At 41.5% G+C, this 17,475-nt stretch overlaps 1 protein-coding gene across 1 annotated transcript in view; it reads left to right on the top strand.

The window, feature by feature from the left end:
- Positions 1 to 17,475, top strand: part of PDE6C (phosphodiesterase 6C) — a 72,080-nt gene that overhangs the window by 51,921 nt on the left and 2,684 nt on the right. The window contains exons 16-20 of the mRNA XM_036736535.1: positions 6,347 to 6,447; positions 8,473 to 8,580; positions 8,670 to 8,733; positions 16,788 to 16,862; positions 17,351 to 17,434. Coding sequence (XP_036592430.1) covers positions 6,347 to 6,447; positions 8,473 to 8,580; positions 8,670 to 8,733; positions 16,788 to 16,862; positions 17,351 to 17,434 — 432 coding nt within the window. The remainder of the gene's footprint in view (positions 1 to 6,346; positions 6,448 to 8,472; positions 8,581 to 8,669; positions 8,734 to 16,787; positions 16,863 to 17,350; positions 17,435 to 17,475) is intronic.

Raw genomic sequence — 17,475 nt, 5'->3', positions numbered from 1 at the left:
TACAGGACAGCAGGAAATAATTAACAGAGGGAATGCACTAAAATTAAGAGGGGTTAGGAAAGGCTTCCTACAGAAGATGAGATTTTAGTTGGAATTTAAAGGATGCCAGGGAAGTCTCGAGGAGAAAGAGATTTCCAGGGATGGAATCCCTGTCAGAGAAAACGCCCAGAGCTAAGAGATGGAGGGTCGTATTCATGGAACAGCCAGGAGGCTAGTGTCACTGGATTGATGAGTACATGGTGGGCAGTAAGGTATAAGAAGCCTGGAAAGGCACGAGGGGGCTAGGTAATGATGGCTATAAATGCAAAACTATGTGTTTCTCCCTGGGAAATTTCAGCTTGTTAGTTTTGACCTAGCATACATTCCAGTCTGTATATGGAGCTGTACCTTCATCCAAATCATTGATAAAATCACTGAGTGGGACAGAAAAAATTCATCATGTGGTAAATACATACATACATACATACATACATATATATATGTGTGTGTGTGTGTGTGTATATATATATATATATTCACCATGTGGTATGTATGCATATATACATACACACACATCTCTTTGTAAGTATGTGTAAAATGCTACCTTCTTTGTAAATTGTTTTAAATGCCTTCCTTAGCTGGGAGGACATTCTCTCCTCCTCTAAGAGTAACCAGCATTAACCAACCAAACAAAAAAAGACATTCAGGTCTGTTTTCTACAGGTAGGCAGAGCAGGAAGGGCCTTGGCAGAAGAAGAAAGAGGTCAGAGAGTGTTCTGATATATAATGCAATAGAGATATCTCCAAAAAGATGTGTGTGTGTGTGTATATGTACATATATATGTAAATATATATATGTACATATATATGTACATATATATACGTACATATACATATACATACATACAGGGTGTCCATAAAGTCCATGTACAATTTAAAATAGTTGTAACTTTGTAACTATATGTGATGGAAAGAATCTGTAAAAAGCAAAAGAAAGAAGAAACACTTAATTTTTTATCGTTCTTGTTAATTTTCAACGTCCACCATCATTACTAATACAAAAGGTAATACAATTCTGTAGTTTGTGGAAAACATTTTCAAGCTGATTTTCAGTAATGCCAGCAATCACATCACATGCTTTCATCCACTTGGATATGGAATTCCTGTGAGGTGCTTCTTGCTTGTACTGGGTTCTAAACCTTCTTTGGAAAGCAGTGGTAGATTTTAGTTCAGCCAACCAAAGAACGCAGTTTACTTTCTCTTAATAAGTAATTTTTAAGTTGAATTTCTAAAAATAAAAGTAAAATAAACATAAAATTTCTAAAGACAAAAATAAACTAGATACGTCAAGCTTTCTAATCCTTGTTATAGATTCTTTCTACCCCATATAGTTACAAAGTTACAACTATTTTAAATTGCACACGGACTTTATGGACACCCTATAGATATAGCTATGTCTATATCTGTATCTATCTATATCTATCTATCTATCCATCTATTTATGTGTATATATGTGTGTGTGTGTTTTGTGTGTATATGTGTATATATGTGTATATATATATATATATATATATATATATATATATATACACATGTATACACATTTGGTGAAGCAAACTACCTTTTAAATGTCCCAGGGAGCTAAGCCAGTAGATAAGGAGAGTGCTGTGGATATAACATACCTAGATTTTAACAAAGTTTTTATTAAAATATTTTATACTATGATTATAGAGAAGATAGAGATGGATTAGAGCAGATTCATTCCCCACCCCTGAATTAGAGGATAATAAAATCAGATGGATTTGGAATGGTTGGACAGCCAGACTCAAGATAAAGTTGTTAATGGTTTTTGTGGCAGGAGATGTCCAGCAGAGTCCACCAGGGACCAGTGCTTGGCCCAGAAGGCCAAGAACGTTTAACACTCTTATCGATGACTTGGATAAAAGCACAGATGGCACGTTAACCAAGTTTTTCAGATGACCCAAAGTTGGTAGGGAGAGTTCGCATTCTGGATAACAGTGTAAGGATCCAAAATCCTAATCAGGATTGATTGGGCTAAATCGAATAAGATAAAGTGGGGCAGCTAGGTGGCACAGTGGAGCGTGCTGGGTCTGGAGTTAGGAAGACTCATCTCCATGAGTTCAAATCTGGCTTCAGACACTTATCAGCTGTGTGACCTCGGACAAGGCACTTAACCCCATTTGCCTCGGTTTCCTCACATGTACAATGGAGATAAGAGCATGTATTTCAATCTCTGTTTGTTTCCATTTCCTCATCTGTAAAATGTGGAAAATAATAGAACATACATCCTAAAGTCGTTGTGAGAATCAAATGAAATAATAATCGTAAAGGGCTTAGCACAGTGCCTGGCACATAGTAAGTGCTATATAAATGCGAATTATAACTATTATCATTATTACTAGCAAGTAAAGCTTTCTATTTTATTTTTGCCTTAATTTAGTATTTTATTTTTCCCTAGTTACATGATAAATCAATTTCTAACATTCATTTGAAAAACTTTGAGTTCCAAATTAAAGCTTTTTTTAAAATGTAATGGGTTACTTTGAGAGATGTGGGTTCCCCTTCTGTGGAGGTCTTTAGGCAGAGGCTGGATAACCAATCACTGCCCACCACTAAAATCAGTGATTCTGTGATCCAGTGTTAAGGTAGAGATTCTTTTCATGTTGGGGTTGGGCATGAAGCTGAGATCTCTTCCAACTCTCAAATTCTGTGATTCTGGGAACATTTTTAAAAAAAGAAACCAGTGACAAATTCCTTTATAAAGTGAGGGATAATGAAGATAAATCACCCCAATGGATAGGTTTTATAAGGCTGGATTTTGTTTTCTAAGTTTTATAACCACAATCTGATTTCTTGAAGTGAGGAGTACTCGTATTATAAAAATAAATGCTAACAGCAATGGGTAATCAGGGTTCTCAGATGAAGTCGAGGGTTATAATTTAATGCTTTGATCTTTGTGATTCTTCCATTAGCTGAGTAAACAAACAGCTAATTGGTGGGTCTAGAGGGTTCTTAATTAAAAGCAGAGAACCTGGGTCTGCCCTTGGGCATTCTTTAACTATAATAGATGCCTTCTTTTTGTCAGTGGCAGGATGGTGATTCATTGTGCCTTACTTGAAGTGATGCTGCACTTTTCCTTCTCCATCACTTCTCAAGCCCTGTCAAACGCACCTCTGCACCATCTCTGTTCCATCTATCTCATCAAGTCTTATGTCAAAGGCTGGATTCAAACCCATTTCCCCCCTCCCCCACTTTGATTCCCAGGCTATCCCTCAGGATTTAACACCCAGGCCTTTGATTCCCAGGCTAGCCCTCGGGGTTCAAACCCCAGGCCTTTGAATCCCAGGCTAGCCCTCTTTTCACTAGACCACACTGCCTATGCCTTTGCCCATGATTCCCCCTCACAATTCTGTGCTCTTAACAGACTGGTCTGTTAACTATTCCCCATACATGTCAGTCCTTCTCCAGCCTTTCTGGGGCCTTTGCACTGGCTCCTCACTTCTTTTCTCACCCCTCCCCCAGACTGGAATGCTCTTCTTCATCTCTACCTCTTCGAATTACCACCTCCTTTGAAAGGTCTGCTCAAGCGTCCTCCTTCCCCAAATTATTGTGCATTTATTTTGTTTATATTTTATATGTGAAAGGCAATGTAGGTAGTAGAGTGCTCACCTCAGACTTAGTAAGACCTGGGTTCAAGTCCCACACCTGAAACATACTGGCTATCATGGTTCAGTCATTTTTCACTCATGCCTGACTCTCTGTGATCCCCTTTGGGGTTTTCTTGGCAAAGATACTGGAGTGGTTTGCCATTCCCTTCTCCGGCTCATTTTACAGATGAGGAAACTGAGGCAAACAAGGTTAAGTGACTTGCCCAGGGTCACACAGCTAGGAAGTGTCTGAGGCCAGATTTGAACTCACGAAGATGAGTCTTCAGGACTCCAAACCCAGCACAATGTCCACGGTGCCACCTAGCTGCCCAACTGTATCATAACCTCGGACAAATCTAAGACTAGAAATTACCAAGCATATACTCATCTACATTGGTAAAGGAAGTTTCCTCACTGAAGAGTTCTATGTGACAATGAAATCTCAGGTCTGATCTAAAAAATATATTTCTTGAATTTACAATTCATCAAGGGATGTTCCAAAGCAAAAAGGTGCTGAGAAAGAAAGCCACAAGTATATTTTTCCCTCCCTAACCTCTAATAATGACTATTTTGTCAATTAATTAGCAAGCTTTTATTAAAAACCCATGGGTGGCTGGGCGGCACAGTAGATAGAATGGCGCTGGGCCTGGAGTTTGGAAGACCTTAGTTCAAATCCAACCTCAGACACTTACTAGCTGTGTGACCTGGGCAAGTCACTTAATCTCTGTCTGCCTCAGTTTACTCAACTGTAAAATGGAGATAAAAGCAGCACCTGCCTCCCAGTGTTGTAAGAATCGAACGAGATCATTTTTGTCAGGTGACGGGGTTATGAATACAAAGAACGAAACAATCCTGACTTTCGAAGATCTCACATCCTAACAAGGAAGACAACCAGGACACATAAGTATACATGGATTATAAAGAGGGGAAATACAAAAACTACAAACTGGTCAACTATGGGATATTTAATGAGGAAAAGCACTAGCAATTGGGGGGAATCAGGAAAGATTTCATGTAGAATGTGGTGCTTGGGCTGTGTCTTGAAGGAAGAGAAGGACTCTGTGAGGAGAGGTGAGGTGGATTACACGCCAGGCATGGCAGACAGTCAGTACAAAAGTATGGAGGTGGGAGATGGGAGATGGAGTGTTGTATGTGAGGAACAGGGAGGGCAGTTTTGCTAGATCAAAGACTAAAGGAGGAGTAATGCCCAGTGGGATTGAAGACATTGGTTGGAACCAGGTTGTAAAGAGCTTTAATGGCAAAACAAAGGGGTTTATATTTTATCCCAAAGGATTATCTCATCTGCAAATTAGGCTGCTGGGAAGCACTTTGTAAATCTTAAAGGACTGTATGGAAACAATTATTATTTGCTCCTCAGAGACTGTGAATTTAGTCCCATGGCTGGTAATACTTGTAGCATGGAGAAAGAGAATGGACCTGTGATTTCCCTGGCAGAAGTAACTTCCAGGTGGAGAACAGACCTCTACCCAAGCAGATCACCACCCACTCGGCAACTTGCAAGTCTGAGATGCTTAGAGGTCAAGTGGCTTGCCCAGGGTCACACAGCCAATGAGCCAGCAGCAGGACTTGAACCCAGGCCTTTTGGGCTTCAAGGGCTGGGTCACTGTCCACCACACCACGTTAATGTTATGTAACTGTGCACACAGCAAAAATGATACCCAAGCTTTGAGAAATAACCTGTTTTTACTTAGGGCCCACAGAATGGTGGGTCACTCAACTTTCATAACCTCGTTTTTTGAATCTATAAATGCAAGGGGACAATGAAGTACAGAGGTGTGTGGGGGGACATTCTGATTCATTCCTCAGGGGGAATTCCAAAGTAAAGAGGTACTGGGGGTTTTCTTCTCCAAACTGTAACAACGACTATTTTATCCACCAGTTTTGTGGTTGTTGAGTCATTTCAGTTATGTTCAACTCTTTGTGACCCCCTTTGGGGCTTTCCTGGCAAAGACACTGGAGTGGTTTGCCATTTCCTTCTCCAGCTCATTTTACAGATGAGGGAACTCAGGCAAACAGGGTTAAGTGACTTGCCCAGGGTCACACAGCTAGTAAGTATCTGAGGCTGGATTTGAAGTCTGGAGTCTTTCTGTCTCCAGGCCCAATGCTCTATCCACTGTGCCACCCAGCTGCCCTTGTCAAACAATTAATAAGCTTTTATTAAGAACCTATAGAATAATTTTGGGGCAGCTAGGTGGTACAGAGGATAGAGTGCCGGTCCTAGAGTCAGGAGGGCCTAAGTTCAGTTCTGGCCTCAGATACTCAAACACAGACTGGAGAAGGAAATGGCAAACCGCTTCAGTACCTTTGTCAAGAAAATCCCAAATGGGGTCATGAAGAGTCAGACCCTACTGAAATGACTCAACAACAACATAGAATGATTTGGGTGTCCTGGAGGGACTCAGAGTCCTATTACTGCCACTTGTCATCTGTTTGGCCTGTGGCAAGCCACTCGCCTTCTCATAAAATGGAGATACTAGCACTATTAGGTGGGGTAACGAAACCCACCCAATCCTGCCTACCTGCCAGGGCTGTTCTGAGCCCAAATGGAATCCTGCGTACAAAGCACTCTGCCAGCCTTGGAGCACTGTGGCAATCTCAGCTACCATCACTATTTGGTTTGGGTTAAAGAATTGTAGACACATGAATGACGGCATTGCATTTTGACTTCCCATCTTACAGAGCTTAAACATCTTCCAGAATCTCAATAAGCGCCAATTTGAAACGGTTATTCATCTCTTTGAAGTGGCAATAATAGCGACTGACCTGGCTTTATATTTCAAGTAAGTCCTTAGGTCTCCATAAGTTTCCCCTGCACATCTCCCTTAGACTAAGCTGTGTTTTTCAGCTTGGAGTTTGTTCTTACCTGAGATATTTGCAGAGCTGATGTTTATAAGGTCATTCATTATTCTGAAGCAAATAGACCTGTTCATTTTCCTCCTGAGTTCTCAGTAAGGTGTCCTGTTCTGCTCTGGGACAGCCCTAAATTGTCGCCAAAATCTGCCCTCTCAGGCCAAGCCAGACAGGCCTAATCTCTCTTCTATGTGACAAATTTTTACATAGTTAAAGATAATTTTTATGTGCACCTAATCCTTGTAAATAAAGCATAATCTCCAGTCCTTTAAAGGAGATTTTAACTCACAAAAAGGCATAGAAATCCAGCTTGGCCCTGAGTACACAAAACAGGGTTTCCCACTTTCTGAATGTTTTATCCTGAAAATTAAAGAACAGGTCCCACTCCTCAACACTGCCACCTCCCCCCCATAAAAGATCTTTCCCCCTTTTTGTACCTTCTAAAACCAGCTAAGATCACAGGCATTTAACCCAGGATCCATGAACGTGTTCTTTTAAATTGTGACAACTATATTTCAATATAGTTGGTTTCCTTGGTTATCCTATATATTCTATTTTATGCACTTAAAAGTATTATTCTAAGGAGTTCATAGGTGTTGTCAGTCTCCCAAAGGGGTCCATGATACCCAAAAGGATAAGAACCTGCATCTAAACCTTCCCCAGAAGACCCAAAAGCGAGTGTGTAAGTATAGCAATGAAGATAAGGCCCACACCAGACCAGATGCTAAGACCACCAGACTGTAACACAAGATTGCATTTTGAGAAGGATGGATGAAATTTCCTTAACTCAAAGCAAGCTTTTCTCCCTCAGTCCACTAAGGGATTGACTTAATGTGGCAAAAACCAAATGTTCCAACACCCCAACACAGACAGGATGGCACCAAATAACTCTTGACTCTCATCAGGCCACTGATCCCTTCCTGGGCCAAACCAGATAAAAAAGATATCCTTGGCTCTTCCGTTAGTGACTGTTCCATTTAACATCTGGCTAGAATAATTCAGGGTGGGGAACCTGCCTAGATGAAGGGAATTGGCTAGGCGCACCCTCCATGGTGACTAACAAATGGGAATCTTTAACCCACTTACCTTAGGAATAGGTAGGCTTTTGGGGAGCAAAATGGTAGACCAATATTGGTTACATGGCAAAATCACCCCATGGATACACATACAATGAGCTAACCCTAAGACCGTTCATTTGCTCAGCAAACATTTATTTAGTGCCTACTGTGTACAGAGCACTGTGCTAGGTCCTAGGGAAGATTTAAAGTTTCAATAAGATACTGATTCTGCCCTCGTGAAGTTTTCGGCCTAATGGAGGAACTAGACGTGAACACACATCAGTTTAATACACAACATTACATAATAGGAGAGGATGTTAGTCACAATGACATTTCGCATCCTGACACTTTGCTCTAAATTTACATGGTGTGTTTTCCTACTTTACTAGCCCTATAATGCTACTCCACCCCTGTCACAAATCTCCAGCCACTCCTCATCTTTCAACTCTTCTATGTCATCTACCTCTTTGCTCCTCCTTTCCTTCTGGGGGCCCCCAAGGATTTGAAATTTCTTCCCATCCACGGACTTCCCAGGGCTAAGGTTATATACAGGGCAGCTAGGTGGTACAGTGAATAAAACACCAGGTTTGGAATCAGGAAGACCTGAGTTCAAATCTTGACTAATACTTACTAGCTGTATGACCCTGGGGATAATAATGGGGATAATAATAGCACCTTTCTCCCAGGGCTGTCGTGAGGATCAGATGAGACAGTAATTGCAAAATACTTAGCACACTGCCTGCCACAGAGTGAGCACCATGTAATATGTTAGTTTCTATTTATTATTACTATTAGTATATATGTGACTGTGAAGTCTGATGCTCAAGAATGCAAAACACCTTATCATTCTTCCTGCTGGTCCCAGTTATCACACCTACACATTTGTGTCATTTGCAGGAAAAGAACCATGTTTCAGAAGATTATTGACGCTTGTGAAAAAATGGAAACGGAGGAGGAGGTCATTAAGTACATATCCGTTGACCCAACCAAAAAAGAGGTTATCATGTAGGTGGCTGGCCTTTAATTCCAAACTGTTTAATGTGAATCTCCATTTTCCATGATTTTGCTCAGCCCTCCTTTGCTTTGTCACTAAGGGCGATGATGATGACGGGGTGCGACCTCTCGGCTATCACCAAGCCCTGGGAGATTCAAAGCCAGGTGAGTCTGAGCCTCTTCTTTTAGGCTTCTCTGTGACAGTTGGCTACAGCCCGAGTCTTTTCTACGGGTATCCCACCAGTCCATCCAATTTTCACCACATTTGTCTTTTATGAGGACTGTATCACCTGGCTAGGTTTGTCTCTTCAGCCAAGAGGAAGAAGAGCGAGACGAATAGGTAAGGTGTAGTTACAAAGAAGATGTCTTTTTCTGTCATTCCTCAGTGAGTACAAATGTGAAAGAGCATTGGGGTGGTTTCAAGCACCAGGGAGACAACTGGTCATCAGGTCAGATCCTGGCCAAGGCAAATAGGAGGGGAGGTTGGTTTCCCTGGGCAACCTAGCTAACAATCATAAAAGCTTATCTGAAAGCATTACCAATGATGGAACAGATTGTAAAAGTGGATTTGAAATTCGTTCAGGGAATTTCAGAGTTGTTTGGGAGGAGCAGTTCCATTGGGCCAAGAGTAGTCAGAGCTGGAAAGCAGTACCCTCCCCCATGCTACTTCTCAGAATCAGAGCCAGAATGGACCTCTGAATTCCGCTGGGTCCAATCCCTTATTTTACAAAACAAGAGAACTAAGGTACGGACAGGGCAAGATCACCTAGTTGCTCGGTAACTGACTTGTCAAGAATCTAAGTCCCTTGAATCCCAGGAGGCCTTCTTCCATTATACCACTGATGATGATGATGGATGAAAAAGCATTTACCAAGTATTCTGTTTGGCATTCAAAGACCATCAGATCTTAGCCCCCTCCTACATTTCCAGTCTTCTCACATCTCACTCCCCAATATCTAGTGACACTGGCCTCCAGGCTAGTCCATAAATAAGATGCTCCATCTCTCAGCTCTGCACAATCTCTTTGGCTCTCCCCTATCCCTGGAACGCTCTTGTTCCTCAACTCTTCCTTTCCCAGCTAAAATACCATCTTTTACAGGAAGGCTTTCCCAACTCTCATTTCCAGTGCCTGCCTTCTCTGTTAATTATGTAATTATTTTTGTTATTGATTTAATTATTATTTAGTTCATTTAAAAATAATTAATTTATTACTTATATATAAAATATGTGTGTATTTATATTTTATTATCTATTATATTTGCATATATTATAATTTATATGTAACACATTAAAATAATTTAATTTAATAAATGATCATAAAATAATCATTTAATTATTAATTATTTACCCTGCATATAGCTTGTTTGTACATATTTTTCTTTTGCTTGTCTCCCCCCTCAGATTGTAAGCTTCTTGAGAGCAAGGGATGGCTCTTGTCTCTCAGCACAGTGCCTGGCACATAGTAGGTCCTCAATATATGATTGTCGATTGAGTGATTGATTAAGCACTTACTATGTCCCAAGAACTGTGCTAATCACTTGAGATACAAATAGAAAACTTGAGACAGTTTCTTTTTGCAAGGAACTCACACTTTAATTGGGTGAGACAACACATAAAAGAAAGTTCAGCTTCAGGGTAGACAGTGAGGCCTGGAGGCTTTCCATCTCATATAAGGGAACAGAGTAGGTGACTCCCATCTCATCCAAGCCGCGTGAATAGTCAGACGGCCCAGGTGGGTTCCAGGAGGTCAGGGGTCGGGGGACAGGGAAGGGAGGGAGTCGGTTCTCGGTGAGGTGGCAGGTCTTCACTTTAAGGTTTATAAAGCATTTTATGTACACAAGCTTATTCAGTCATCACAACAGCCCTGTGAGGTGAGTTCTATAGCTATTATGTTCATTTTACTGCTGAAGACACGGAGGCTCAGAGAGGCTAAATGCCCATAGACACACAGCTAGTAAGTGTCAGGGACAGATTTGAATGCAGGTCTTCTGGACTTCATGATAAGAACTCTCTCCTCTATACCACACTGACATCCGAGTACAAAAACCTGCCAAGTCTGTGACAAAGGTTATGTCCCCCAAAAATAGAACCCTCAGAGGAATAATGAAATTATGGAAGAAACCCAGGCCAAAGAGGGGTCTGGAGTTATCTGGGTTCAAATATAGGTGTGATGGGGGATTGTCTGATGAGGGATCAGTCTTGGGACCATGCCCAAGGGACTCACATGGATGTGCGATGATCCTACTTCTGGAAGTTTGTGGTGCAAAGGTATATCGTTTAGGTGTAGAGTTGTTGCATCACAAACTGAGGACTCTAATGGATGAGATGTATCTTAAAGGGTAAAGGATTTAACAAGTGGAGAAATCAACATAGACAGAGGAAACAAACCAGACTGGAGCAGATGGGTAGAGAAGGAAAGGATGCCACATAGAATAACACTACCATGATAGGTGGTAGAGTGAATAGAGCACCAGGCATGGAGTGAGGAAGACCTGAGTTCAAATCCAGCCTCAGACACTTACTGGCCCTGTGATCCTGGGCGAGTCACTTAACCCTGTTTTCTTCAATATCCTCCTCAGTAAAATGGGCTGGAGGAGGAACTGGCAAACCACTCCATTATCTTTGCCAAGAAAACTTCAAACGGCGTCACAGATCAGACATGACAGAAACTAGTGGACAGCAACAACAATTGTTAGGAAGTTTTCCCTTACAGTAATCTTACATCTGCCTCTTTGCAACCTGGTTCTGCTCTCTGGAGAAGACAGAACAAATCTAATCTTCCTCGATGTGACAACCCTTCAAAAATATTGAACGTTTTCTAGCTATTGTCTCTTTCCCCTGAGTTTTCTCTTAAAAAACAAACGAACAAAGTTAGAGCTCTCTAGTTCCTTCAACTGATCCTCCAGTTACATGGACGTGAGACCCTTCACCATCCTGATTGCTCTACCCCGAACACCCTTGAGTTTATCAATATCCTCCTTAAATCATGGGGCCCAGAACAGAATACAGTACTCTGGATGTGGTCTCACCAGAGCAGAGGACAGGGGCACTAGCGCTTCCTTATTCTTGGAAGTTGGGCCTCTCTTGGTGTGGCTAAAGATCACGTCAGTATTTTTGGCCGCCATATCATACTGCTTACCCATATTGAGCTGGCGGTCCGCTAGTATCCCCAGATCATTTTTGGACAAACCACTGTCTATGCCCCCCCTCAGCTTTCACTTACGATATTCGTACTTTTTTTAACCACAATACAAGACTACGTTTATACAGTTAAATTTCGTTTTATCCACCTCAGTGTTCTGGGTCTGTTAAGATCCCTGAAATCACTTTCTATCTGTATATGTTTAATATCTTTATCGGTACCTTCTATATATCCTATATATACATACATACATATATATATATATATATTCTATATGCCTATATCAGATGCCATAGATCTGATGTCTCATTAGATTTGCAAATAGCACAAAGCTGGGAGGGTTGGCTAAGGCACTGGAGGACAGAAAGCATCCACTCTTGTTTTCTATAATCTTTCAAATGTTCAAAACACAAAGGCTACTTCTTTCAGTGCTCTAGGTAATATAGTTCATCTCAAGCCCATCATGTGAATGAATCAGGAGCAATAAAAGGTCTCTTCCTTCTGGAGGGGAGTGTGGTATATAAATGTTGGCTATTATTAATCTTACAGTACTCTCCAGGCTCATATACCTTCTAGATCACTGTTATCTTAACTCTGTTAGGATGAAAGACCCAGACAATGAGGCTTCTCACGAAGTGAATCATGCAAGCAAACAAAAAAAAAATGTGTGTGTTCTAACTCAAACATGATTTTTAAAATTGAAATCTCCTTTACAAGGACATGTTCTTTGCAGTACATACAGGCATTCAGAACCTATAACTAATTTAGCTAATTTGGGCAGCTGGGTGGCACAGTGGGTAGAGTGCTAGGCCTGAGGTCAGGAAGACTCATCTTCCTGAGTTCAAATCTGTCCTTAGACACTTTTTTTTGTGACCCTGGGCAAGTCACTTAACCTTGTTTGCCTTAGTTTGTCATCTGTAAAGTGAGTTGGAGAAGGAAATAGCAAACCACTCCAGTATCTCTACTAAGAAAACCCCAAAAAGGGTCACAAAGAGTCAGATGTGACTGAAATGACTGAACAACAAATAGCCATATTTGCATAGTTATAATTGCCAAAACAATCACATAGAACCCTGGTGGCAAGGGGTTGCAGAGCTGAGTTGGATCACATGTGCCATTTGTGGGAACTCATCTACGATGTATATGACTATTAAGTAATATTTATGGTTGTTATTGGGTCAAGCAAGGGGTATTTGACTCACAGATTATGATATATAATATAATAAAAATATATGTGTATATGATCCTATATACATAGAGGGACTGATGGAAGAATTTTTATTTTTTAGTGTCTAGACTTTAGTTTGACAATTTTCCTTCCCAGTGCAGATTCTCTTAGCAATCTAGCCAAACTAATTTAAGGCACCTGTTGATCAGTCAACGATGTATTTAGTGCTAATTTGTGCCAGGTACTGTGCTGAGCGCTGGGGACACAAAGAGAGGCAAAACCAAGTCCCTACCCTCAAGGAACTTATATTCTAATGGGGAGGGGGAAGAACATATAAATAACAAGATAAACACCAGATATCCAGACGGACACACTGATACACCTGCTAAAGTGAAGATACATTTTGTTGAAGTGACATGATTGAACTGGCATTGCCCATTGCATATTTGTGGCCTGGGATGAATAGATGGGTATTTGAAAATTGTTGCTCATGGTATGACCAGGACCTCAGTGAGAACTATTGATGTGGAGGACTGTAATTTATGTGGATATTAGAAGGCTTTTGTGCCATGCTATGAATTTGGGGTTAGGAGGAATATAAAAAGCTGAGGAACATGATATTGTATTATCTGGGGTGCCTGAAACTGGGATATCCCCAGGTGTCCTAGCAGGGGAGTGGTAAAGTTAGGGAATTAAGAATATTCTCAAGGAGACACTACATGGTGAGAAAGCTTTGATAGCTTTTTGATAGATCATATCACAGACTTGATACAAGGGGGACATAGATAATTACTAGAGAGTCTTAGGGAACTGGATCTTAAGGTTATGTTGCCAGGATGTTGGTCAATATTGGCTAATTTGGTAGTGATAAGCCTACCAAGGATGCCTAGAAGTGGCTCTCTACTTGCCAACAGGAGAAAAGCCATGATTTGGGCTGTAGGGTCTATGGAATATATGGAACAGTGAGCCGACTCAGGGGTTTGGAGAACTGGGCATGGTCATGCTATTCATGACCCCGGAACTGCATAAATGGTAGGAAGAGCCACTCAAAATGAAAACAGCCAATTTAAGAGGTAAAGGAAAATCTTATGAACAGAAAGAACAGGCATGCTAAGGCATTAAAAAGTGACCCCACCAGTATGGTCCTTAGAGGCCAAAATCGATGCCAGTCTTGTTGGTAAAGCCAGGCCAAGCTTCCTGTTTGCCTGATCACTATTCAGAGTCCTTGTTTCTAGAGGCTCAAGAAGTTTTGGATTCAGACATCAAGGCTGCTCTCATCAGCATCCACATACAGCACCTTCAAAGAGGATGGGAGCACACAGTTGCTATAACTGAAGACTAGCTGGACTTGTTTTTTAGGTTCACTTTGGAAAGAAATTTGGAATTGCCAAGCAAGTACTAAATCCCACTAAATTAACATTAGGAAATATAGAGGGGGCTGGAGATATGGGTTGCCCTAGGCCAAGGGAATTTCACTTCTATCCCATTAATCTTTCCTGGATCCTTTTCACCAGGAGTCATCGAAGCCTGTGTGGCAGTGATGGTTAGGTTGGAAGGGGCAGAGACATCGCTTGTTGTGCCGGACATTTATCTCAAAAGACAATTCTATTTCAGTCATTTTATGAAGGGCACTCACATTGAACACTCCTATAGCCATACAGCAACTGGGCCTCTTCATATTAAACAAGAAGAACACTTATATTTGTATTGTGCCATAGTACATTTTGGTATTCTTTAGGGAAGATGCAAATATCAGGAAGAGACAGACACTCCAGCCTCTATATATCTATAAATACAAACTTTCTGAATTTCCACCGATGACTGGGACTGACTCTAGCCCATTCAAGGCACAGGCAGAGCACTATAGGGAGAAGAGCCAGAAAAATCATCCTGACAGTCCATGTCTCCATAGTGGAAGTTTACAGTAAGATAGAAGAAATGTTGGTGAGATGCATCAAGGAAACCCGCTCAAAGGAGGATCTGCAGAAATTCAACTTTGGAGATTCTTCGATGACTAAAGAATGGAGGTATCATCTAAGGAAGAAAGCCAACATTAGGGTTGGTGTGTTCTCACTGCCCGAGTGGGATGTGGAAAGCACCCAAGGAACTATGCAAAAATTTACCTCAATTATTCTCAACCAGTTTGATGATATTTTCTACTCCCATCAGTTCAAGTATCTTCTTTACACAGATGGCTTGTGTGTGCATGTGTATATGGATATTTGTGGATGTGGATATATGTATGTATGTATGTAGATATTTAGTTCTCTTTCCTGAGAGAACTCTAGTTATGCATTATCAATCAGCTGCCTGCTGGACGTCTCCGCCTAGATGTCCTATAGCCGTCTCAAACTCCAACAGAACTGGTTAGCTTCCTCTTTAAATCTTCCCCTATTTCTAGCAAAGAAACCACCATCCTCCCAGCCATGAAAGTTTGCAACCTCAGAGAGAGACTTGATTCTTTTTTCTCTCTTAGCCTTCGTGTCAATCAGTTACCCGGTCCTACTGGTTTTAACTCCATAACATCTCTTGCTTCAGTCCCCTTCTTGGCATCCCCAAGGCTCCTTAGTTGGAATCTTTCTCCCTCTTGAACCCATTTTCCACATATTTTTCAAAATAGTCTTCTTAAGGCACAGGCATGCTGATCCCTCACCCAAAACACTCTTCCGATTGATATTGGAAGCCCTCCATACTCTGACTCCCACCTACCCTTCCAGCTTTATTTCACACTATTCCTCCTCATGAACTCTCCTTTCCAGCCCAACTGGCCTATTAGCTGTTCCCCAGACTTGTTCCCCCCGTCTCCCATTTTTAGGGGTTCATGGATTGTTCTATATGCACAGAAGCACTCTCTCCTCATCTCTGCCTCAGAGTCTTGGTCTTCCTTTGAGAATCTGCTCAGGTGACACATCCCCCAGGAAGGCTTCCTTGATCCCTCTAGATACTAGAATTAATCACACCTTAATTTTCTATGTTTTGTATTTAGTTGTGTACATGTACAGGAGAATGTAAGCTCCTTGAGAATAATGGTTATTTCATATTTGCCTTGGCATCCCTAGAACCTAACATGGTGCCTTACACTTTGGGGGATGGGGAAGTGGAAACTTTTGGTAAAGAACCTTTTCCACAGATGCAGAGGCTATGGCGATTCTTTTTCTTTTTTTACAGCTTTTCTTCAGCGAAGGGCAGATAGGTGGTACAGTGGATAGAGTCCTGAGCCTAGAGTGAGAAAGCCTTGGGTTCAAATCTAGCCTCAGACACTAACTGTGTGACCCTGGGCAAGTCATTTAACCTCACTTTGCCTCAGTTTCCTCAACTATAAAATGGGGAATAATAATAGCCCCTACCTTATGTGGTTGTTGTGAGAATCAAATGAGATCACATTTGTGAAGCGCTTAGCACAGTGCCTAGCATGCAGTAGGTGTTATATAAATGCTTATTCCCTTCTTTTGCCCCACTTCATCTGATAGCTTGGGGGGTTACCTCAGGTACTTAGTTAAGTGATTTGCCCGTGGTCCCAAAGGTAGTATGTGTCAAAGGTAGAACTTGAACTCACATCTTCCTGACTCTGAGTCAGGCTCTCTTGCCATTATGCCATGTTGTCTCACTCCATTGTATTCAATGGGTGTTTAATAACTGTTTATCAAGTTGCCATATGAGATCACTATGCAAAGTACTGATAGGGATGCAACTACAAGTCAGACATGTTACTGCCCTGATGAAGCTTATTTTCCTCGTGAGTGGAAAAGAGATTAGATTTGTTCTGACTGGCCTTGGAAGAGAGGTCTGGGAACAACAGGTAGAAGTTTCTTGGAGTCACAAAAATCTGAGTTCAAGTCCTGCCTCTGCTACTAACTTCTTTTCTGTTTATAATCAGATTTTGGTAAACTAAGCCTTTCTTCTTTGCAGGTAGCCCTCATGGTTGCAAATGAATTTTGGGAACAAGGAGATCTGGAGAGAACAGTATTGCAACAACAACCAATTGTAAGGGGTTTGATGTGTTAACTGGCATTAATGTCCCATAAAAATCAAAGTGACTATGACAGCCTCCTCTAATGTCCTGCCCTCATGCCTCAATATGGTATGGAGCAGAGCTTGGGCACTCCAGAACTGTGCCAGCGGAGCATAATCTCTGCCAGATCCTAGCAAGCTGGAGGGCGAGAACCAGTGTGGTGCCAGACGGCATGTCTGTTCTCTGAGGACCAGCCTAGCTAAGTTCAGACAGGAAAGTGCCCAGGTCGGCCACATCGTCAGAGGGTGATGAGCTTTTTGGCCACAGTGGCTCCCACACACCCTCTTGCTCAGGGACAGAGCAGGTGGGATCTTCACTGGTGGAAACAGGAACCCCACAATGAATCACAGATAGTTAAAGATTTACAGCATCACATTCTTCCCAAAACATCCATAATAAGACAGTCTCCTTAGCAATGAAAAATTAGAAATATCAAATAAGGGAATATTTTCCTTTCTAGCCTATGATGGACAGAGAAAAAGGAGATGAACTACCCAAGCTCCAAGTTGGCTTCATCGATTTTGTGTGTACTTTTGTCTACAAGGTGAGAAGGCTCAATTTGATTCCTTTATTGGGGTTATCATT

Source organism: Trichosurus vulpecula, chromosome 8 (genome assembly GCF_011100635.1).
Source record: "Trichosurus vulpecula isolate mTriVul1 chromosome 8, mTriVul1.pri, whole genome shotgun sequence".
Classification (NCBI taxonomy): Eukaryota; Metazoa; Chordata; class Mammalia; order Diprotodontia; family Phalangeridae; genus Trichosurus; species Trichosurus vulpecula.
The sequence above is the reverse complement of the archived record's forward strand: the minus strand, read 5'-3'. Positions and strand labels throughout refer to the sequence as shown.